The 22,875-nt window shown below is 39.4% G+C and overlaps 1 protein-coding gene and 1 long non-coding RNA gene across 2 annotated transcripts in view; one reads left to right on the top strand and one right to left on the bottom strand.

Annotated features, from left to right (window-relative positions):
* Window positions 1–1,409: 1,409 nt before the first annotated feature.
* Window positions 1,410–22,875, bottom strand: part of NEB (nebulin) — a 271,288-nt gene continuing 249,822 nt past the window's right edge. The window contains exons 136-151 of the mRNA XM_040644991.1: window positions 21,294–21,398; window positions 20,665–20,769; window positions 19,924–20,016; window positions 18,773–18,865; window positions 17,250–17,342; window positions 16,651–16,743; window positions 11,038–11,130; window positions 9,618–9,710; window positions 9,229–9,321; window positions 8,797–8,889; window positions 7,494–7,601; window positions 7,204–7,387; window positions 6,799–6,891; window positions 5,576–5,728; window positions 5,186–5,292; window positions 1,410–2,155 (exon numbers count right to left, since the gene is read on the bottom strand). Coding sequence (XP_040500925.1) covers window positions 1,982–2,155; window positions 5,186–5,292; window positions 5,576–5,728; window positions 6,799–6,891; window positions 7,204–7,387; window positions 7,494–7,601; window positions 8,797–8,889; window positions 9,229–9,321; window positions 9,618–9,710; window positions 11,038–11,130; window positions 16,651–16,743; window positions 17,250–17,342; window positions 18,773–18,865; window positions 19,924–20,016; window positions 20,665–20,769; window positions 21,294–21,398 — 1,773 coding nt within the window. The 3' untranslated portion in view covers window positions 1,410–1,981. The remainder of the gene's footprint in view (window positions 2,156–5,185; window positions 5,293–5,575; window positions 5,729–6,798; window positions 6,892–7,203; window positions 7,388–7,493; window positions 7,602–8,796; window positions 8,890–9,228; window positions 9,322–9,617; window positions 9,711–11,037; window positions 11,131–16,650; window positions 16,744–17,249; window positions 17,343–18,772; window positions 18,866–19,923; window positions 20,017–20,664; window positions 20,770–21,293; window positions 21,399–22,875) is intronic.
* Window positions 9,655–14,506, top strand: LOC121106069. The gene is made up of 2 exons (XR_005838780.1): window positions 9,655–11,889; window positions 14,096–14,506. It is a non-coding gene; the product is annotated as an uncharacterized LOC121106069 (long non-coding RNA).

Below are 22,875 nucleotides of genomic sequence, written 5' to 3'. Positions count from 1 at the left end.
TTGGTATGGAGTTCCTTGGGCTGTGTTGGGGACTTTCTAATGGCTCCTGGATCTGAAATTGGTTTCCTTTCTTAGATTTGGGAAGTTTTCAGCTATTATTTCTTCAAATAAATTTTCTGCCCGCTTTTCTCTCCTCCTTCTGAGATTTAATGCGAACGTTATTATGCTTAATGGTGTCACCTACTTTCCGTAGTCTATTTTCATTTTTTTTATTATTTGTTCCTCTCTCCTGTTCAGCTTAATTGCTTTCCATTACTCTGTTCTCCAGAGCACTGATTTGTTCTGCTTTCTCTAGTCTGTTTTTTCCAGGATATATTTTTTATTCCATTATATTTTAAATTTCAGTTACTGAGTTTATCTCTGGTTTTCATGTTTTCTCTTTGTTAAGCACCTCACCAAGGTCAAGTCTTTTCTCAAGCCCAGGGAGTATCTCTATGACTAGTTCTTTAAATTCTCTATCAGACATATTACTTAGCTCTGTTTTTTTTTTTTTTTTTTAGGTCTCTTGCTGTGATTTGTCCTTTCATTTGGGACATAGTCCTCTGACTATGACCTCATTTTATCTCTGTGTCTATTTCTCTTTTGTTAGGAAAGTCAGCTACATCTCCTGCTCTTGCAAGTAGGGGCCTATGAAGAAGAGGTCTTGTGGTGTCCTCCTGCACAATATGCCCTGTTCACCAGAACCTGACTCTTCAGGGCTGTCTGTCTCCTATGTGTGTTGAGTGTACCCTACTTTGTGGTTGTCATGTTTGCCTTCAATCCAGTCATCTGCAATGGCTCTCTTTGCCACTTGTGGACAGGGTTTCATCCCCATGGTGCTAGTGGACCAGTCTGGGGCCACCTTGGGCTTGAGTTGAGGCAGACCAGGTGTTCGCTAGAGATGCAGTAGTTATGGAACGGCCCATTGCTTTTCCTGTGGTGGGTGGGGCCTACAGTCAGGGCTGATGTCTGCTCCCAGTCCACTGCTGGAGCCGCAGTTGGGCTGGTGTGTGTCTTTGTCTTTCTTTCCCTCTCCTCAGGGCAGGAGTCACTGTGGAGTGGTGCTGGCCCCTGTTGAGGCTGCTTGCATACTGCCAGACTAATGACACCACTTTGGATAGACTCTGGCCAAAGGCATATTAGAGGGAGCAGGTCTGTAGGAAATAGTAGGGATGGGGCATGCAGTGCCATCCATTTCCCAGCTATCCACTGCTGATCCCACAGTTGTTTCTAAAATGTTATCAATCAGCTGAGCCATAAGGGAAGATTGCTAAACAAACACAGTATAGTTCTGAGAAAGCCTATGCTTGTGCGTTTTTAATGGTACATTTTTTAAATTTTTTTTGGTGAAATCTAAAGTAATGGATTTGGTTTACTGAAATTTGTCAGTCATAAAACTATTAAAAATAAAAGTCATTGCATCAGTGGTGTTTACTGCAGAATTACAGACTTTATTAATTAGTAGCTTATCCACAGTTTATATTGACTCACCTTTATAACTTCAGAACTGGAATAGAATTAAAAGCATCAGCATTTGGTAAGCAAGGAAAAGGTGAGTATTTCTGCCATTTTTCTTTAATGTGTTTAACATGTTCAGAATCCTTGTTTTAAAAAAATAATGTTAAACATTTTCATAATGGAGAAAGACTCTGGGTTGATACATTGCATAAACTTTTAAAATATCTATGCTATAAGTAAACTTCCTTTAAAACACTATGGAAAATTTAATGACAATTTAAAAAATAATGAACCTGTGTGTTTAATGTCTCCAGTTCTATGTCCAAGTCCAGAAAATAATGAAGTAAATCTAGTTTAATAATTGGACAATTAGAGATGATATTAACATTTGTTTTACTGGAGAATTACCAAGGTTCATATAGAAACAAGGGATGGTAATCATATTGACACAGAAAGACCACTAGGCAGCGTGAGGACTTAGCCTGAGCTGAAATACTGACTGCAGGATGTACAGGCCCTGCACACAGGTGTGGTGCGGACACGCCTAAACAGCCTCCACGTAGTTGGCCGGCAGCATGCCGGTCCTGCCCGTCCTCTGCACGGTGCCGTACATCCACCCTTCATCGATCGCTTGCACGTTCACAATAGCGTCTCCATCTCTGAAGGACACCTCATCTGCATCAGCAGCCATATAGTCGTACATGGCACGGAAGATCTTCTATTCGAAAAAAGGTAGGAAAATATGTATTAGATTTGCAACAGTCAACCCAAATGTCTAATTTTAAGATCTATGACTTACTCAAGTTGCACAAAAGAGAATGTACAACCACCGCCAGGAAGGTAAAAAGACTACTCACACAATTTGCAAATATTTTCTCCTATTTTGTATCTGGTAAGGGATTACCACCCAGAGAAGATAACTCCTACCATTCAATACTGGAAAAAAGGTGGGAGAGGAGGCAAAGGATCTGAATTCTCCAAAGGAGATGTACAAATAGCCCATAAGCTCATGAAAAAAATACTTGACATTACTAATCGTCAGGGAAAACCACAATGAAATACCACATGACACACACTAGAATGGTGATAATCAAAAAGAAACAATAATAGGTATTGGGGAGGATGTGGAGAAATTTTATAAACTGATGGGAATGTAAAATGGTGCAGCCACTTTGAAAAGAGTTTTTCTAAGTTCCTCCCATGTTAAATACAGAAGTTAACCGTATTGCAGTCCTATGTATATACCCAAGCGGAATGAAAACATAGGTCTGTACAATAATTTGTACATCCACATTCATAGTATCATTTATAGCAGCCAAAAAATGGTAGCAACCCAACTGCCTCCCAATGGATGAATAAAAGAAAAAAGGGTGGTATTTCCATACAATGGAATATTTGGTAATAAAAAGGAATGAGTTACTGTTGTATGATAAAATTAGATGAACCTCAGAGCATTAAGTAGAAGAAACCAGTCACAAAAAACCACATAGTGTATGATTTCATTTACATGAAATGTCTTACACAGGCAAAGAGACAAAGTACATGAGTGAATCCCTTGGATTGGACAGTGGGGGAGGGAGAGGCTCAGGAAGTGGAGTGACTGTTGAGTACAAGGGTTCTTTTAGGGTGAGAAAATGTTATTCGACCACTACTACAATCTAATTTTATAACTGTAAATGAAATAAAATCGTGGACCTGTACTCTTCAAATGACCTTAATAGTATGTTAATGATATATTCATAAAACCGTGTGTATGAAAAAAGAATATGCTTATTTTGTATATGGCCTTTTCTTCCCTTTTGAGAAAGCAGTATTGCATGTATCTTTCATGCTGGGAATTTGGGAGCATACTAAAAGTTTCTAAAAGCTGTCCTCCACATTTAAAAAAAAACAAAACGAAAGGAAACAAAACAAAAAACTAACATGGTAGAAAGGGAAGATGGGGAATTACTAATGAATAAGGATGAAGTTTCAGTTAATTGCTTATTCAGCAATTTGAATAAGATCTGTACATAAGTTTGAACCTATAGTAAACAAGAATGTACTAAACACTTAAAAATGTGGTAAGAAGATAGATAAGTGTTTTTACAACAGCAAAATAATTTTTTAAATTGTAACCATCTCTAGACAAAAATAACAAAAATTGAAAGTGCCCAAATTACCTTCATAGGAGCAGGCACTGGTTAGTAATTTGGTATGTAACCTGCATATTTTTTCCTAGCATTCTGAAATATACATACATATATTCATATTCAAGGATAGGTTCCCCCCCCCCCGCATATGTGAAACAATTACCGTGATTAATAATCTGACCCATTCTTTCCATTTAATATAGCTTCAGGGCTTTTCCATATAAATTTAGATCTCATACTTTTTATACTTTTTACTGCTACAGAGAATTCTGTATTTTAGTAAGATCACAAATTAGCCATTTCTATACTTCTGGACATTTAATTGTTCACCATTTTTTCTTACCCTAACGTTTCTCTGTAGGCAAGTATTTCAGAAAAAGAGCTTGTAAAGGTGAAAGGAGTAGATTGAATGGTATGTGCATTTTAATTTTTTAAAAAATTCACTACCCTAATAATGTTCTAATATAATACTTATTAATTTGCATATTCCTGGCTTGCAGTTATGGTGGACATCTTTTTTGTTGGCTATTTCTGTCTCTTTTGCTGTAAGTTGTCTAATTCATTTGCTTCCAGGTCTTATTTTGACCAGAAGGGAAATAATTTGCCAATGAATTTTTGAGTGTTAGGCTTTTTAGATGTAAATCTTTTTGTTATGTATGCTGCAGATATTTTCTCCCAGTCTGACATGTTTTTGTTGCAAAACATTTAAAATTTTATGGTCAAATACGCAGTCTTTTCTTTCACATTCCTAGGTTCTGGAACCTGCTGAGGAAAGCCTTCCTTGTCCCCTGTATTGTAAAATTAGTCTCTACTTTCCTGTACTATTTTACAATTTGGATTTTTTTCCCCCTGTTGATTTGTAATTCTTTTAGGATCAATTTCTGGACCTCATCTATTTTCATATCTATTTCCCTGCTAAATCCATATTTAATGATAATAGCTTTATTACATGTTTTGCTCTTATCTGGTTAATAATTTTGTCATTTTCAAAATTTACTTGATTATTCTTCCAAATAAATTTTAGAATTAATGTACAAAATGCTTCTAGGATTTTGATTGGAGCTGCCTTGAATTTATGGATTTAATTCTCAATACTTATTTAGATCTTTGTCTTTTGGTAAAGAGTTTTCTTTATAGTTTTTTTTTTTAATACAAATACTTTTACTTCAACCCTAAAGAATTATGTTTTTGTGGTATTATGAATGAGTCCAGGGTTTTAAACTAAGAGTTTTTAAAGTAAGCTGGTGAATTGTAAGCATGATTGACTTATCTCTTCAATATATATATTAACAAGGGAGATCTAAGATAATGACACATTTATATGCGTGACACATGCATACATATACATATTCTTGAAGAATGATTCCAAGCAGCAAATACCTTAATGTACTGGGTGGGACCAATGAGCCCCAAGTGATCATTTGTTTAGTTTGTTTTGAGTTTGGTAATGAAGGCTTTCTGGTATTGCTGGTAACATGATGTGTATTAAAAGAGCACTGCATAAAATAGAAGGTTTGGCTCAAAAACAACAACAAAAAAACCCATCCAGAATACTGATAATCATTACTGCACATTTGAAAAGAATGATTTGAGTAAGCTCTTGACTGTCTACTTACCCCAGCAGTAGATGGGTGAGATGGGATAGAGGATACTGTTGTCTGTTGAGTTGCAACTGAAGATGATCGCTGTTGTGGGAGCTCCGTGGTTTTTGCATGTTTGTAAGCTAAAAGGTAGGGGGCAGTAGTTTGTAAGAAGAAAAGGTGACCAGACATCATTTAATCTGTGTTAAACAGTTGAGCAGTGCTCTCTTGTCCCCTCACTTAAAGAATGATTTCCAAGAAAGGAGGCTCTAATAAAGTTAATGAAAAGTGAAACATCTGGTTTCATGTACCTCTCCACAATTCTAGTCTTTTCTCATCAGAAGAAATGATCCAGATTTTTTCATTTTTTTCACTCAAAGCATCTGTGCTAGTAACCCAGCAAGCGGGTGGGCCGCGCACTTGTACCTGAGGAGGTTGCCGAGAAGAAGACCCCACCGTCACTGTAGGTGGAGAGGCGCTGATCAGCGGCTTCTGAGTGCTCGGACTTGTCCTCGCCGCCGCTGATGCTCAGAGCGCTGGCAGACCGCGAATGCTCCCGGCTTCGGCGCTGCGCTTGTGCTGGGGGGACGGGGGAGGGGGGGGGCAGACATGAAACAGTCTTGGTGCGCGGTGGGGTGGGTTGGTTGCTAAGCATGGTTTTCAGTAGACTCCCATGGATTAAACCCTCGAGGGGCGCCTGGGTGGCTCAGTCGTTAAGCATCTGCCTTTGGCTCAGGGCATGGGGGATCGAGTCCCACATCAGGCTCCTCCGCTGGGAGCCTGCTTCTTCCTCTCCCACGCCCCCTGCCTGTGTTCCCTCTCTAGCTGGCTGTCTCTCCATCAAATAAATAAATAAGATCTTTTAAAAAATATATAATTAAATTAAAAAAAAATAAACCCTCGAAACCCTATATGTATGGTTGCCATCCTCATTTGCACGTGACAGCTGAAGTACCCCATCAAAGGTCATATAGCTGCTAAATAGTACAGCCAGGCTTCAGAATGCCAGAGTCTGTCTTGGAGCAGAACTTCTTCCTTCCACCCTGCCCGTTTTTCCTGGCTCGCAAATATTCACATTCAGATTCCACCTTCAACTTCTCCAGAAAGTCCTCCCTTACTTCCAAATTTATTTAAATGTCCATTACCTGAGTTCCCACAATTTGTGTGCAGGCCTTTAAAACTACACGTCAGGGTGTAACCACTGATTTCCTTCTCTCCATCAGCAGACTAGAGTGTAAATCCTTTAAGGACAGACTACATTTTAACGTGAACAGAAGGCATAAATGCATGTGGCTTGTTTTAACAGCCTTCCTTGATGACATAAGAGTATTTGGAAAGTTGCCAAAGGTAAATTCATTCTCTTCCCTTTGCTTATGGTTTTTTTTTCTTTCTTATTTCTCCAGTAGAAAGATGTCTACTTTTTCTTCTTTAGAAACAAAATGGTAATAATGGGGCTTGGAGAAGATTTACACAGAGGCAGTGAGACAGTCTTTCCCTGACTTAAATTTGCCTCGAAAATGATACCATCCCACTAGTCAGCAAGGTGATTTATGCCGAAGGACATCTCAACACTGAAAACTCTAGTTTCCTAGAGGTCATTGACCCTAGCCCAGTAAATGGTGACCTTCATGTTGTAAGCTCTAACATACCATTAACCATGTGTAAGCTTCGTGACTGAATGTTGTCTTCTGCTGGATCATAGTCAAACACTGAGCCAGGATTAGTACGCCAGACACGAAAACCTGCAAGTGAGATCAAGGATCAGAGCAGATGTTCTCGGAGGACTCCTAATAGCTTGGAAAGCAAGGCATGAACTTAACCACAGGAGGACTAACACTAATTTAGCTTAATTCTGGTCATGACTTCTCAGAGGAGAACAAAGCATAAGGTAGGAAAGATACCAGCTTTGCAAGCTGTGAAACAATGGTTTTCTTTCACAGCTGGTGAAAACACAGGCTGAAGTACTCTATCCTTTAGCTTCCTATGGGTAATGCCACTTGTTCTTCTATCCCCTTAGAGTTGTTAGAGTTGATTCCCGCCCCGGGCTTATATACCTGTAATGGTCTCCTGATCCTGGTCATTCCGTTTTTGTTCCATTTCTACCACTTTTCTCTGAATACCTCGGTAGTTAATGTCACTGAAGTCCTGTGTGTTCTTCTTTACTCGTTCAGTGATAGGGTCTGTCACCACTGGTGTGAAGCAACCCTTGTGTTTCTCAAAGTCTTCATGATATTTCACCTGAAATTTCATGAATTGATTTTGTGAAAATATGATGATGTGATCATTTCCTTTTCCACATGATTCAGCAGACTGGCCCATCAGTCCTTAAGAATTTCTGACTCACCGTTGAGATGTGGCGTTGGGTCTCCCGCACCCGTCTCATCTCTGGAGTGTCCAAGACATAGGCAGCTTTGCCTTGTATTTGTTTCCGGAAGCTATCAGAGTAAAGAACCTGAAAGAGGAGACACAATGAATTAAGTTACAGGTCATGGTAGTGTTCTAATTCTGAAGCCTCAAAAACTTTTCCAACACATGGAGATAAAAAGTAGCTGGGGATTGGGGCGCCTGGGTGGCACAGCGGTTAAGCGTCTGCCTTCGGCTCAGGGCGTGATCTCAGTGTTCTGGGATCGAGCCCCACATCAGGCTCTTCCGCTATGAGCCTGCTTCTTCCTCTCCCACTCCCCCTGTTTGTGTTCCCTCTCTCGCTGGCTGTCTCTGTTGAATAAATAAATAAAATCTTTAAAAAAAAAAAAAGTAGCTGGGGAAGGAAGTTTGAGTCATGTGAAAGGACCCAGTGATATTCTTAATAACAGCAGGACAGATAAGCATGAGGACCAATGGGCAGGGCTCTTATCAGGAGAGAAAGGACATGTTTTGACTTTGAAAATGCAACTTTAATTTTCAAAGGAGACAAGACACAGAATTTCAGAGAGGATAGGAAGAAAGTGGTCTCCGGAATTTGCTAGGAATTGCAGCACCAGCAGATTGGATGGTATTTGGCACTAGATGGGATTCTGACATTCAAAACAACTATTCTTTTAAATTTTTTTAAGTAATCTCTACCCCCAGCATGGTGCTTCAGCTCACGACCCTGAGGTCAAGAGTCTCATGCTCTTCTGAGCCAGCCGGATGTTCCAAACAACTATCCTTTTCATCAAGTGATCATTGTCATAGGTTTATGCGCAGATTTCATAAACCAATGTTAATACAGAAATCAAAGTCCTCCAGACATGAAAAACCTAAAATATCAAAGCCAAAGAAGACATCCGTCTCAGAGTATTACCTGTTTCATAGAGTACCTTAATAAAGGAAAGCAGAACATTCAGGATGTTAGGAAGTCAATTTGTTACAGTTAGTTATGTAAGACCCCCCCCCCCCCCGTAAAATAAAAGGAAGAGAAAACATTGGCAATTGTTATTTCTTAGTATGATCATTTGGAATTTAAAAGCACAGTTGTGTTAATTTTAATGTAAATTTTCAGTTGAATAAGGTGCACATTTTTATGGTGTTAAAATGTTATTTTTCAAGATGTTGCAATTTTTTTCATTTTAGTGTGCTTTCCAGTTGAATGAGAAAGGCGTGTTTATATGATGTTAAAATGTTATTTTCCAAGTCGTTGCACTACTGTGTTTAATCCTAGACAATACCGAGCTAATGTTTTCTTGGTTGCGCTTAGCTCGCTCCATCTCTGGAGTGACAGGTGTCGGAGTTGCTTTTCTCATATTCTCTTTGTATAATACCTAGAGGAGCCAAGAGAGCATCCAGACATCAGAGAGCAGAAAACCAGTTCTGAAAACCATCATCTAGCTGCTGTTACAGCCTGTTACAGCTCGATTATATCACACTCTGTAAGAAACACGTCAGGAAGATAAAGCCATTAAAATGTTATTGTATAAAGCACAAGGTGAGGAAAGAATTAAATCAGGTTGAGCTGGTGGGGTTTTGTTGTTTTCAAGTGGGTAAAGAATTTCAAAAAATAAACCAAAGTTTTGGGGAAACTGTGAGATAAATTAGTGACATAACCATATTTGCCAGGCTTATTAAAAGTGTAACAATTTCTTTTTTCCTCTCCAAAATACCGAGCTAAAGTTTTCTTGATTGCGTTTGACTCTTTCCATCTCAGGAGTAAAGGGTGTAGGGGTCGCTTTCCCCAGGTTCTCTTTGTATAACACCTGTGAGATACAAAGTTGGACCCGAAAATCACGAAGAGGCAATATTCAGGCTATTAAACATAATGCAATTTGGGGGAGAAAACTCCATGTTTAATCTGTTACATAAGTGAGAACAGCTCTGAAGAAGAAAGCTTAAAAACAGTTAATGGCAATAGTAAGTAGCATATATCATTTACAGGAGATTCTAAAAAACTGGCATTTTGCTTTTTTTTTAACCTGGGATGGAGTTAGGAGCAGGCCAAACTGCAGGGGTTACTTTGCAAAATTAAAAGCACTTGCATTTCTCAAGACAATACCGAGCTAATGTTCTCTTGATTGCGTTTGACTCTCTGCATCTCTGGCGTGACAGGGGTTGGGGTGGCTTTCCCCACATTTTCTTTGTACAAAACCTATGCAAGTCCAATGGATCCAAAGAGGCAAAAAGAAAAAAGATTACAGTTACCAAAAGATTAAACAGAATAGATAATTTGTTATGAGGCTCAGGGTGCCAAACCATTTGGGCAATAAGGTTAGGTGGAAAGGAGTGTGTTTCCAAACAAAGTTGAGTGTAGTTACAGCAAGACACACATATCCAGGGTAGGACTGTGCCCTGAAATCCTGGCAGACTGCAAGACAGAACTTGCAGGTGCCCAAAAGGGATGAGAGACGGCCTTCATTTTACTGCTCATCTATGCATTTCAAGCACCAGACAGATCATCTTAACGGGACTTAGGAGAAATGCACTTGACTGACACCGAGAAGGTGGGGCTGCTCCCTGTATGGCAGCACTTAAACTCATATAGACACATCCGTAAATTGTGGGCCCACAAACAAGGATTCCTCCTTTTTTCCCCCCTGCAGTCATCTGTGCTCTGCCTCCTGCTTTAGTTCACCCAACTTATCACTAAAGGAAAGCGCTTTCAGCAATGAAATCACTAGCGACATGATAAATCCTTTACCTCAAGTGTCTCCCTTCAGTGTCAGTCATGGGGACATGGGAAGTTTGGAAAATGGCATTCAAGAAGAATGTAGTTCTTAAAGTGGGGTCCCTGAATAGCAAGGTCAGCATCACCTGAGCACTTGATAGAATTGCAAATTTTCTGGCCCCCACCCCAGATGTACATAATAGGAAAGGGGGGGGGCGCGGCTGGACCCAGCAGTCTGACTCCAATCACATGGGAGATTTGAGATTGTTAGAACTTGATTTTGTTGTTAATCCAAGCAAACTAAAAAAAAAAAAAAAGTTAAAAAAAAATTTTTTTTTAAAATACAAGATGGAATAGAAATGTCATTATCCTTGGAGGAGAGGCTCAGGGGTTATTTTTCCCAAGGTCTCTTTGTCTAAATCTGACAGGGTAAATTAGAACCTAAAGTCATAGGTACAAAAACAGAGAAAATAACTCGTTTTCCGGAAAGATCTCTCATACCTACCATGCCACCCCCCAAATTTCAGGAGTATGTAAAACAAAGAGACCTTGAGGATAGTAGATAGTAAGTTCAGGGACAGATGAGTGAATGGACATTTTATTGGAAAATCTGTTACTTCCTGATATTAGAACTTTATAGATTAAAGCAATCTTGTTATTATGGGGTTAAAGCTAAGAGTAGCCTTCTAGGAGAGAAGGATAAATGGGATCAACAAAATTCACAAAATTTAAGTTGGTTTTTAAAAGTAGGATTAATAAGTATTATTTTAAATCATTAAAGAAGTAGCTTTTTGTTTTCTTGCAAAAGTACCGAGCTAATATTTTCTTGATTGTGTTTGACTCTCTCCATCTCTGGAGTGACAGGTATAGGGGTTCCCTTGCCCATATTTTCTTTGTACAACACCTGTGTAATGAGAAAGCATTCAAAAAAAAAAAAAAAAAAAAAAAACGTAAGTAACATTACATTTGTTGTAAGATTTTAAGTGTGAGTTCAACTTCCTTGTTACCAAATGACACAGTAGTCCAGGGAGCCAGGAGTTACAGGTTGGCAAGCTGCCACAAACTACTTTAATGGCGGCCATAGTTGGGCTGGGGAAGCAGAGTCTCTAGGTAGCAAGGACCTTAGGAGCTGCTGGGGAAAGGCTGTCAGTTATTCATGTTATTTTGTCATTTCTATGAGTACAGTGCCTCCCAACAATTACATGGGGGTTTGAGATGTTAGAACTCAGTTTTGTTGTTATCCAAGCAAATTTAAAAAATATATTTAAAAATACCAAATGGAATCAATATCAGAACTAAAATGTTCTAAAAAGTTGAATCCATAGTAGTAACATAAAAATGCAGAAAGTATTGTCCTTTTGCTAAGTGAGATATATTAGAAACGAAGGGTAGTGGGTTTTAAAAACGAATAAATGTTAAGTGTTATATAATTATGAGGTTAAGTGGCATCTTCTTTTCCCTTTCTTTCCAAAATACCGAGCTAAGGTTTTCTTGATTGTGTTTGACTCTCTGCATCTCAGGAGTGATGGAGATTGGAATTCCTGTCCCCAGGTTTTCCTTGTATAGCACCTGTATGATAAGCATCCAGAACAAAAAGAACGATCAACCACTTTCCCCTTTTGTGGAGAAGTGGGGAGAAGAAGGGCAAAGAGGAAGAGAATAGGTAAGCGGAAGGGAAATACCAGAAGTTTCTAATCCAACCTGTAGGAGCATAAAGTCATAAGTAAGGGAATGCAGGAAAGAGCGGCAGAAAACTAAGAGACAGGAAAGGAAAGTTTTGTTACTTTTGTTGTTTGAATTAATCTCTGCAGCGCCGAGCAACAGTGCACCATGAAAAGGAACAATTAGTCCCTGCCAGTTTGTTATGAGGAAGAGAAAGTAAGAGACAAAAGGAGAACCAAGGAAGTTATTTTTGGTTTGGAAATGTTATTAATAAACCACATAAGGATATTTGGGTTTTTATAAACATTGTATATATAAAGATACATGTGCACAAACCTTCTTTTGTTGACTTTCAAAAGAAGTCCAAGTATTTAGTTTGGGTGAACATATTGGGAAGAATTAACTATTTTTAAAGCAAATGGAGAGCAATGACAAAATGCTAAAAAAAGAAACTTGACAGTATCTATACGAATACCAGTAGGGACAGAGAAGGTTAGAACAGGAAGTGAGGCCAGTACTCCGATCTTCGCTCAATACATGTTTGTAAGCTTTACGTCCAGATCAAATTTGCCAAAGCAGGATAAATGTGGGTGCTTAGACACTGAGGTTATGTTTTTAAAGGCTAGGATATATACTGAACACTTTTCTCTTTTTAAAGTCAAATGATGGTATTAATGTTTAACCAAAATGGGGAAACGGAGTCACAGGAGATGGCAGCATTAAGTTGTGAACAAGACATGTCAGAGTTTTTATTGGGATAAGCTGATTAGATTTAAAATATAGCCATTAATTTTTGGTTTAAAAATAGTTAAAGGGATTTTTTTTTTCTTTTAAATACCGAACTAAAGTTTTCTTGATTGTGTTTGACTCTCTCCATCTCTGGAGTGATGGGAATTGGGATCCCTTTCCCGAGGTTTTCTTTATACAACACCTGTACAACACAAGAAAGCATCCAGAAAAAACAAGAGCAGTCAAAACAGCCCTTTCATCTATCCTGTAGGGCCCCTAGTATGAGACTACAGACATCAAACAGAAAAGACAAATTCACCAAGTCGACCTGTCTCTTCAAACACAAATCGGGAGGAGAATAAGCTCTATTGCCTTAAGTACAGTGCCAGTGTATCTGATATTCACCTCACTATTAACTCATGTTATATTGAAGGTTTGTTTTCTGTGTTGGGAATTAAGGAAAAAATTACAAATAATTTTATAAGAGCACTAAAGTGCTTAGTGTACAATAGAAAAATTATCTTTTAATTAGATTGGCAAATACTTATTTTCCCTCCATAGAACATCTGTTTTGCAGAATAACAGGTATTTAAAACCCCAGGCCAAATCTATGCAGTATAGCAAAACTGGTCTTTGTTGAGTAAACTCAAGTTGTGGAGGTGGCCAAGTCTGGAAGTTAATGTTTTAATACACAGTACTATTTATTTCCCATAGAATCTTAAAAACTCTGTGTACCACTGGACAATTTTGCCTAAATGAAATTTGTGTAACAATGAATACAAGTGGTTACTTAGGAAAAAAACAATTGTCCAGGATCATTGGGATCATTAAGATCTCAGATCTAAATAACAATATACTTACTCTAATTTAGAATAATTAAAATACAATTTTGAAAATTAATGCATACCTTAATTCTTCCAAAAGAAGAAATCACCACCACCACCACCACCACCACCACCATCATCCCACAGGGAAAACAGTGAACATTCCAAAAAGTGATATTAATTTACATTGACAATTTAACAAAGTTGAAAGGTTGTTAGTGAATAGTAATTAAGGGAAAACAAAACCAAAAGACAGTGGGACCAAAGAAAGTTACTGATCTAATTATGAAAAATCAAACTTTTTCAAAGTATTTGAACTCACAATTAAAAACCATTTTGGATCAAACCTGTTCTACCCTTCCCCCCCCCCAAAAAAATTCCAGCTAAATTTTCCTATTAACGTTTGATTTTCTATCTCAGGCAAATAACTCTTAAGATCCTTATACAGAAGTTTCACAGACTATTCTAGAATTTTTCTGCAATATTAATGAAATAAAAAGCATTAAATATAAATTTATGATCTGATTTGTGTATTTAAAAGAAATCAGAAGGATTTCTAGTCATGGAATGGCTTGTTTATTAGCACAAGTATCAAGATAAGGCTGCTTTGGGTTCTGACACTGAGCTTTCTTTTTCTGTCCTGTCTTTATCCAGCTAGGGCCTAGGTTAAGGCAACCACCGTTCCCAAACAAGAGCCACTATTTCTACATGTGGCCTCAAGTACTGTGTCTTTGAGCAACGCTAACTCAGAAGCATCTTAAATAAAGAGTCTCGAGCAAATGATAGCTATAGCGTTTGGGTTTTTTGGACATCAATGAACTTCAAAAGTCCCAGCAGCAACATAAAAGTTGAAAAGAGAAGGAAAGGAACCAATTAAAAGTTTTAAGGGACTATTATGGAATGTATAAAATGTTAGAATCAAATGGTAAGTAAAAGACGTGGAAAACAGACTTCAGTTTATGAAATTTTAAAAATGTTAAATTGATTATTTTAAAGGGACTAATAGAAGTTTGTTTTTTAGAAAATGATTATTTTTTATATTTTGAATTAAAGGAGCTTTCTCCTGAATACCGAGCTAAAGTTCTCTTGATTGCGTTTGACTCGCTCCATCTCAGGAGTCACGGGAATGGGGGTCCCCTTGCTCAAGTTCTCTTTGTACAAAATCTGTGTGCACAAAACCAACAATCGCATCAGCTTTGACCCATCTTTTAGGTAACTTGATCTTCAAAACAGTCCCTGAAAGTATTTTTTGTTTTCATAATGGCATAAAATAGGCCTAAACAACTTCAAGAAATAGAACAACTGACCACCTTAGAAGTTCAGTCCCGCCCAGTGCGCTGTCTGAGTGGCATTAATAAACGCACAGCTGCCAGGCTACCGGCAGGAGTCACTTACACTAATACAGGTGACCTCTCTCGGAGACAGAGGATGAGGCCTTAGCAAACAGTGTTCAAGTTAATTGCAATTAATATCCATAATGAGTTGTTGGAAACCCTAATTAGGGAACCAGAGAAAGAGAGGTTTGGGGGATAAAATAAATGTTAATAGATATTAAAAGCTAAATAAATATTAGCTTTCAATGATCCTTAAACTATTCCAAAGGAAGCTCATCTATAGCTTACATGGCATACAAAAAATAGCTGAGCCACATTTCTGACTTCATGGTAAATTGCTCTGCCATCTCTTGAATGAAAATATTTAAGAATCACATTCTTTTACAAAAAGCTACAAACACAAAAAATACATCAAACAGAGCCAGAGTAAGCACAAAGAAAATTCTAGTTAACATTGACCTTTTGAAGGGATGTTAGACTTTTACTGTTGACTTGTGTCACACCAGTTAGAAACACCTGTTGTTATTAAAAGGAGGGTTTAAGGGGGGGAAAAAACACTGAATATTATGGGTTTTTAAGGAAAGGGATCTGTCGTTATGTTTTAAAAGTTTTAAGGGACTATTATGGAATGTATAAAATGTTAGAATCAAATGGTAAGTAAAAGACGTGGAAAACAGACTTCAGTTTATGAAATTTTAAAAATGTTAAATTGATTATTTTAAAGGGACTAATAGAAGTTTGTTTTTTAGAAAATGATTATTTTTTATATTTTGAATTAAAGGAGCTTTCTCCTGAATACCGAGCTAAAGTTCTCTTGATTGCGTTTGACTCGCTCCATCTCAGGAGTCACGGGAATGGGGGTCCCCTTGCTCAAGTTCTCTTTGTACAAAATCTGTGTGCACAAAACCAACAATCGCATCAGCTTTGACCCATCTTTTAGGTAACTTGATCTTCAAAACAGTCCCTGAAAGTATTTTTTGTTTTCATAATGGCATAAAATAGGCCTAAACAACTTCAAGAAATAGAACAACTGACCACCTTAGAAGTTCAGTCCCGCCCAGTGCGCTGTCTCTGAGTGGCATTAATAAACGCACAGCTGCCAGGCTACCGGCAGGAGTCACTTACACTAATACAGGTGACCTCTCTCGGAGACAGAGGATGAGGCCTTAGCAAACAGTGTTCAAGTTAATTGCAATTAATATCCATAATGAGTTGTTGGAAACCCTAATTAGGGAACCAGAGAAAGAGAGGTTTGGGGGATAAAATAAATGTTAATAGATATTAAAAGCTAAATAAATATTAGCTTTCAATGATCCTTAAACTATTCCAAAGGAAGCTCATCTATAGCTTACATGGCATACAAAAAATAGCTGAGCCACATTTCTGACTTCATGGTAAATTGCTCTGCCATCTCTTGAATGAAAATATTTAAGAATCACATTCTTTTACAAAAAGCTACAAACACAAAAAATACATCAAACAGAGCCAGAGTAAACACAAAGAAAATTCTAGTTAACATTGACCTTTTGAAGGGATGTTAGACTTTTACTGTTGACTTGTGTCACACCAGTTAGAAACACCTGTTGTTATTAAAAGGAGGGTTTAAGGGGGGGAAAAAACACTGAATATTATGGGTTTTTAAGGAAAGGGATCTGTCGTTATGTTTTAGGGAAAACACAGTTAAAATTTCACACCAGAACTCAAGTAAATACTAAATTAGATTTGGGTTGAAAACTGAGGTAATATTTGGTATCATTACTTTCATTATATGAATTTAGTAATTTTACAGGAAGAAAAATCATATGTTTGTAACATGTTAAAAATATTATTTTAAATAAGAATTAAGGGATTTTATTTTTGCCCCCTAAGAAATACCGAGCTAAAGTTCTCTTGATTGCGTTTGACTCTCTCCATCTCTGGAGTGATAGGTGTTGGGGTTCCTTTCCCCAAATTTTCTTTGTACAAAACCTGTGAGATACAAGAAAGTACCCAGAAGACATTCAAAACAGGCACAAAGATTAAGGAAGGGAGAAAATTAGGGGCAGGTAGTTTGTGTGAAGAGGGAGTCTTTTAGTGAGTAATATTTAGTAAGGATAATGTGTTTACTTTTTCTTCACAACTTTAATGATGAATTCTACCATGCTAATTCTGGGGATAAAAAAGTACAACACAAAGCATTGAGTTATAGGAAATGAGTACAATGATGAGGAATCTTCTGTTAATTCTACTTACAGTATTTCAGATCTAAGCGTTCACACTTGTCAGTTGCTAAAAATGTTAAAGTACCACCAGAAAAGCAAGTCACTCTATAAGTCCAGATGGTTTTGGTCAGATAATAACACCCCCCCAACGCACGCACACACACACACACACACAGGATTGTTAAGAGGTTACTTTTTAAAAAAGGATAATGGGTTATCCTAGTAGAGTTAAGTGGGGAAACAGAGTTTCTTATTTGATAAATTTGTAAATACCGAGCTAAAGTTCTCTTGATTGCGTTTGACTCTCTCAATCTCTGGAGTGACAGGGGTTGGAATGCCTGTTCCCAAGTTTTCTTTGTACATAACCTGTAGAAAATAATGAGAATAGCCATAAAGGGGAAATGACCAGACCGTCTTGGATTACAGCTGCATCTGTGGTGGAAACTCCTAAAGACAATCTAGCTTTCAAGTAGGACACTGAGGGAAGAATGAGAAGAAATTCCACAAATATTTATGTTCTCTCTTCAAAAGTAACCTCACTACCCTTGAACACTTGGTACTAAATTATGCACTTTCTATGGTCAACACTTAGACCATTCCTAAAATGCATTCAAAAGTAATACATTCAACAATGAGAAAAATCTAACCATTTCATAACATTTAGTATTAGTAGCTCCACAGTAGACTTGTTTTTAATAAATAGGTTACTTGGTTTAAAATTTTCTAATCATGTGATACTCTATTTCTTCAGGGTTGGGAATTTTGTTTTGTATTTTCTACTGAAAATTCCTAGGGGTACCCTAGTCCGTAGGTACTCTTAATATATGAGGAGACTTAAAAGTATATTTTTCAGAAAGAGCATCTTTCCTTGAAATTTCTACTGATGGTTGTTGGATCATGTAAACTAGTGTTTTTCAAACTGAGGGAAGGTCCCTATTTTTTTAGGGGTTGTATCAAAGGTCTATACATTTTAATGAAGAGAGTAAAGAACCTCCTGAACCTCTGGCCCCTTCTTTTCCTTCTTCCCTTTTAATGTTAAGAATCATCAGCCTAAAGGAATGAATGAATGCTTTTTAAATAAATGGATTTAATGGTGTACTTGAGCAGGGGGTGGGAGCACCATGAACAACGCAGGGGGTTTAAGTCACAGATTAATTCCCAAAATCACTGACAAACTGATGGTGATATCTTTGTTTTGCTGCGAAACTTTTAGGGATCTTTAAAAATCTACTGTTTTAGTACAAAGTTGTGTTTCTTTACCCAGCAAGGCAGCAGAACCAATCACGGATAACAGAAAAAAAACCCCAAAATCCGAGAAAGAAAGGAAGTTGCCATCAAAAGTGACTAAAGGAGTTTTCTTGATTTGTGGACACAAAACTCTAAATGAAATTTGTACCACAAGGAAGCCAGAATATAAGTTCTGTATATGTATATCATATATAATTATGTACATTATATAAAATTAAAATGTATATACCAATTATCTAAGATATGATAATATATATAATATATAATATTTTGTGTTTCTCTATGTTTATATCTTTTAACTGGAGATCATTCCGCTAACCTTATTACTACTGTTGGCACATTTTACTCTAGAAACTGCAGGCATGATCATTAATCAAGAAGCCAAGTCCCTTCTGCTCCCTGATGGTGTGAAGACAGAGGTTTCTTATCTAGGGAGGAGGGAGGTTCACACCATTCCCAAGGCCTGGGAAGGAGGGATGACAGAGAGCCAGGGGGCTATTGGGAGGTGGCTGGTTGCACAAATGCATGCTGAGCACACGGGCCATTACCGAGCTAATGTGCTTCTGTGTCTCCTTGACTCGTTTTACTTCAGGCAGGTCAGGGATTGGAGTTCCTTGTCCAATGGCTTCCTTATACTTCACCTGCAGATATAAAAACGGGAACATGTGCATATGTTTGGTTAGTAGCCCTGCAGTTTGTAAAGTCACAATTTAAATAATAGGAACTCTATACTTAGTGTGCACGGGGCTCCATTCCGACACTGGGTTGGAGAACCATGCCACGGGCAAGGACTCTTGGTCTCTCGCCTGTCTGTTTGGGGTGGGGAGGAGGCGGAGGCCATACTCAGACTGTAGCCCTCTACCTGTCCCGTGCACTCATGTTTCTATCCCCAACAGTTCGCTTGGCTAGGACAGACACATTCACAACAAATATCCAGGAAGGCTGAATTTTCAACTTTAACATATTCTATTTTCTTACAAGTGACAAGGAGTCTCTCCTTGACTAAACTTCATCCAGGGTCCTCTGAATCTTCTTCCCGACTAGGCCTCGACTTTCGGACTTCTATCTTTGTATCACCTGATTTTAGCAAGAATCCCGCTAAGTCAGTTTAGCCAGAATCCCTCCACCTTTGGTATGTCCTCACCCATGATATCTGACCAAATTTCTTACCCACCAGCCCCACCAGGCAATGTCTGGTCAACCTGGCCTACTGCCAGCGAGAATCATGTTAGGTAGGTTCAGCCAGAACCCCCCTTACCCCTGACATTTGCTCTGATCTTCTATCCTCCCCCTGCCTCCTTATCCACCCTGCTCCCACCCCGATTATAAATCCTTTTCCTTGCAATGTTTGGAATTGAGCCCAGTTCTATACTGAGATCTCTTTCCCCTATTGCAACAGTCCTGCATAAAATCTGTTTTACAGCTTTAACCACTGTCCAGCTCTGGGTTTGCTCTGACACCAGCCTCTCGGTTTCCCACAGGTAACCTCCCCTCCCGCTCGCTGCACTGACTGTGGGAGGGCCCTCACCACGGGCACCTCCTTCAGCAGCTTCAGCGGCTTCTGGCGACAAAAGTTGATTGAGCGCAGCTCATCCCTCAAAGTAAATGATCAAAGGCAGGCAGGAAATGTATCGGATGAGTCCTTGGGGCAGGGAGGCGGGGGTGGGGGGCTGCAGGTGGGGGTGGGGGGCAACTTTACCGAGCTAATGTGGTCCTGTGTTTCCTTCACTCTCTTCATCTCAGGGGTCTTTCCGATCGCCGTTCCAGGTGAGACATCCTCTTTATATAAAACCTGGGGCATTCAGAATCAGGACAACATTACACAGAAGAAAAGAAAGGCCAGCAATTCCCGGAAGACTAGGAAATACGGCTTCTGTGAAAACAAAAGACACTAGAGAATGTTCTTAGCCGTGTGCCGGAGGATCTGACGTCTTCCACGTCAGCATCAGTAACTCCAGCCGAATGTACAACACAGACAACTTTCCAGATCTTGATATTTCTTTTAAGATTATTGTACTGTATTAATACAGGATCAGAAAAACCAGGAAAATGTTGATTTGAAAAGACCCCTTCCATACGAAACACAAAATCCATTAAAGAAGTGGGAAGTCAGTTATTCTGGGGAAGGATAGTAAAAGAAATCACAATGTCAAAAAGAAATCCATCCTCATGGAGCAAGACAGCACATGTTACTGCTCTGGGATTAAAAGAATTAAGAAGAAAGAGAAGTTACTTTGTTAGCAGATTTAACGTGTTATTTCAAATGGTCTCTGGAGTGAGGTTTTTAGAGCAAAGTATGGGAAATTTTAACAAATAACTGCTAGTATTAACTGGGGAGGTTAGATGTGAATTGTCTGAATCAACATGAGGCTGGCATATTTTTAAAGAGGAAAATGGAATTATTAGGTTAGCATTCAATGGAAAAAAATAGTAAATATACCGAGCTGAAATTCTTTTGATTTTCTTTAACACGCAGTATTTCTGGCGTGTCTTGAACAACTGTAATTTTTCCTTTACTGTTTTTAAGGTCACATTGGTACTGGAGCTATGAAGAAAGAGTAAACATCTTGTTAAGATTTCAACATTTTAAAATATAGTTTCAACTATCTCTATTGTGTAAGGGAAGTAAAATCCAAACTAAAACAAAAACCAAATGTCTATGCCACAACAATCATGGTCTGATAGCTGACGGGAAATTCTTTAATAAGAATTTTGAAAAAAAAAAAATTTAAAAACCCTAAAAATGGATGTGTCAAGTTAGATTTAAAAAAAAAATGCGTCTCTTCCTGAATTAATTTTGAAAAGACAGATGTCACCACCGATGGAAGACGGAGATAGTTCACATACTGTGACAAAAAGCCACTAACAAAGAAGCAGTGGGTCTTTCACACTATGATTTGGGGAATATCACGGAGCACATGTTTCCTGGGCCCCAGGTGGGAGTTGTGTCGGGCTGCTCCACAGCCCCACGGCAGAGGGGAGGCCCACTGTGTACGCCCAGGGGCAACCACCGCGCCCACCTTATCCCAGGTATCAGGGGGCTGCGTCTTAGAGTCAATACAGACTTACAAGGCTGAAGTTCTTTTGGTTCTCCCGGACTCTCTGTATCTCTGGGGTGTCCAAAACAGTCTCATAATAGCACATGCATTTCTCTGCATCTTCCTTGTACTTTTTCTGAGAATAGATTCCAAGAAATAAGGATGGTGAATTCCACAGGGATCTGGGCCAATGGGCCCTACAACTGCCAATCCTGCTCAGCAGAAGGAAAAGTCCTTTGTAGTTTTAGGACTGTTCATGGATGTTGGGGAGGTCTAAAGCATGCATTGTCAGTGAGTGACATGCATTTGCCTTCCGGGAGAGCTGAGCATGGGCATTGAATAAAACCCACTGTCATGGCAAAGACAGCAGCAGGAGGCCCTTGCTGGCTGGTCCACACAGAGGAATGTGACACACAACCAGCTCCTGGCGATGGGTGCCCACTGTGAACTGGATGGAGCCATTTAGCGAGGAGCCAGACAACAGGCGGGGAGAGAAAAGCGGAGGCTTAAGAGCCATCAGCAGGCCTCTGTAAAGCCGGCCTGGGCTGGTGACAAGGAGATTTTTGCTGAGCTCTGAACAGGTGTGGTCGCAGGTGGGACCAGCAGGCACCTGCGGAATGTGGCTCTGATTCTGCGGCACTGGAGGCTCCCACAGACCTGGGGCCACCATTATGACCCACTGACCGGCCACGGCTCTGCACCGGCCAGCATCGTTCTTGGGCTTTCCTGCCCCTGCCCGCAGAGGCCCCTTGCAGGCAAACAGCCTTGAGCGATGGAAAGTAGAAAAGCCCACGAGGCAACCCACCTCAAAATATCCATAAGCCCTAACTGACCAGTGGATTACCTACAATGAGGCACAGTTACCAAACAGGGAGAATTCCATACGTCGCCATACCCTCTTACCTCCCCCCTTTAAAAGCAGCCCCCACCCACTACCTCCCAGCAGACTGCCTCTCTGCTCTCCTGCCCCCCCACCACCGGGGGTACGCAGTAAACTTCTACCTCCTTCCTTCTGCCTCAGGTGAATTCTTTCACCACCCGTGCCACCAGCCTCCACCTGATCATGGTCCCACATTTGGAGCCCCCATCCCATTGAGAGACACTCCTTTCATGCACCACACTGCCTAGCGTTTGGCTGAAGACTGTGCACAGAGGTCTGCTCTCCCGCCTGACACCTGCCCTCAGTCCCCCCACTGAGCTGGTTCACTTCCAGGAATCTCCGCGGCAGAACAGTTACTCTGCCTTAGGGCCAGATTTCTCTTCTGTTGCTTGTTGCTGAGTCCTTTCACTTTCCTCTCCAGCTTTATTTAGCTCCAGTTTTTCCCACTTTTCAGGGAAGTTTGGGTGTAGAGGGCTGAGGAAAGGCTAGCTACTTGTGCAAGGGGATACAACTATTCTTTCTATATCTCATCTGAATGGTATTACACACAAATTATTAATTACATTTATGCATCGAAACATTTAATCTCCTCAAAGGCAACAAAGAAGCCCTTTCAACCAATAAGAGATTTTAGCCTAGATTTTGAACTGGAAGCCAGTTAAAACAAAGATTTCTGGAAGGAAAGAGCAGTTCACCGCCTTCCTTGTTCAGGAAAAAGTCACCTGGATGACTC

The sequence above is a fragment of the Ursus maritimus genome, unplaced genomic scaffold (assembly GCF_017311325.1).
Source record: "Ursus maritimus isolate PB19 unplaced genomic scaffold, ASM1731132v1 scaffold_1, whole genome shotgun sequence".
Lineage (NCBI taxonomy): Eukaryota > Metazoa > Chordata > Mammalia > Carnivora > Ursidae > Ursus > Ursus maritimus.
This window is presented reverse-complemented; position numbering and strand designations above follow the sequence as displayed.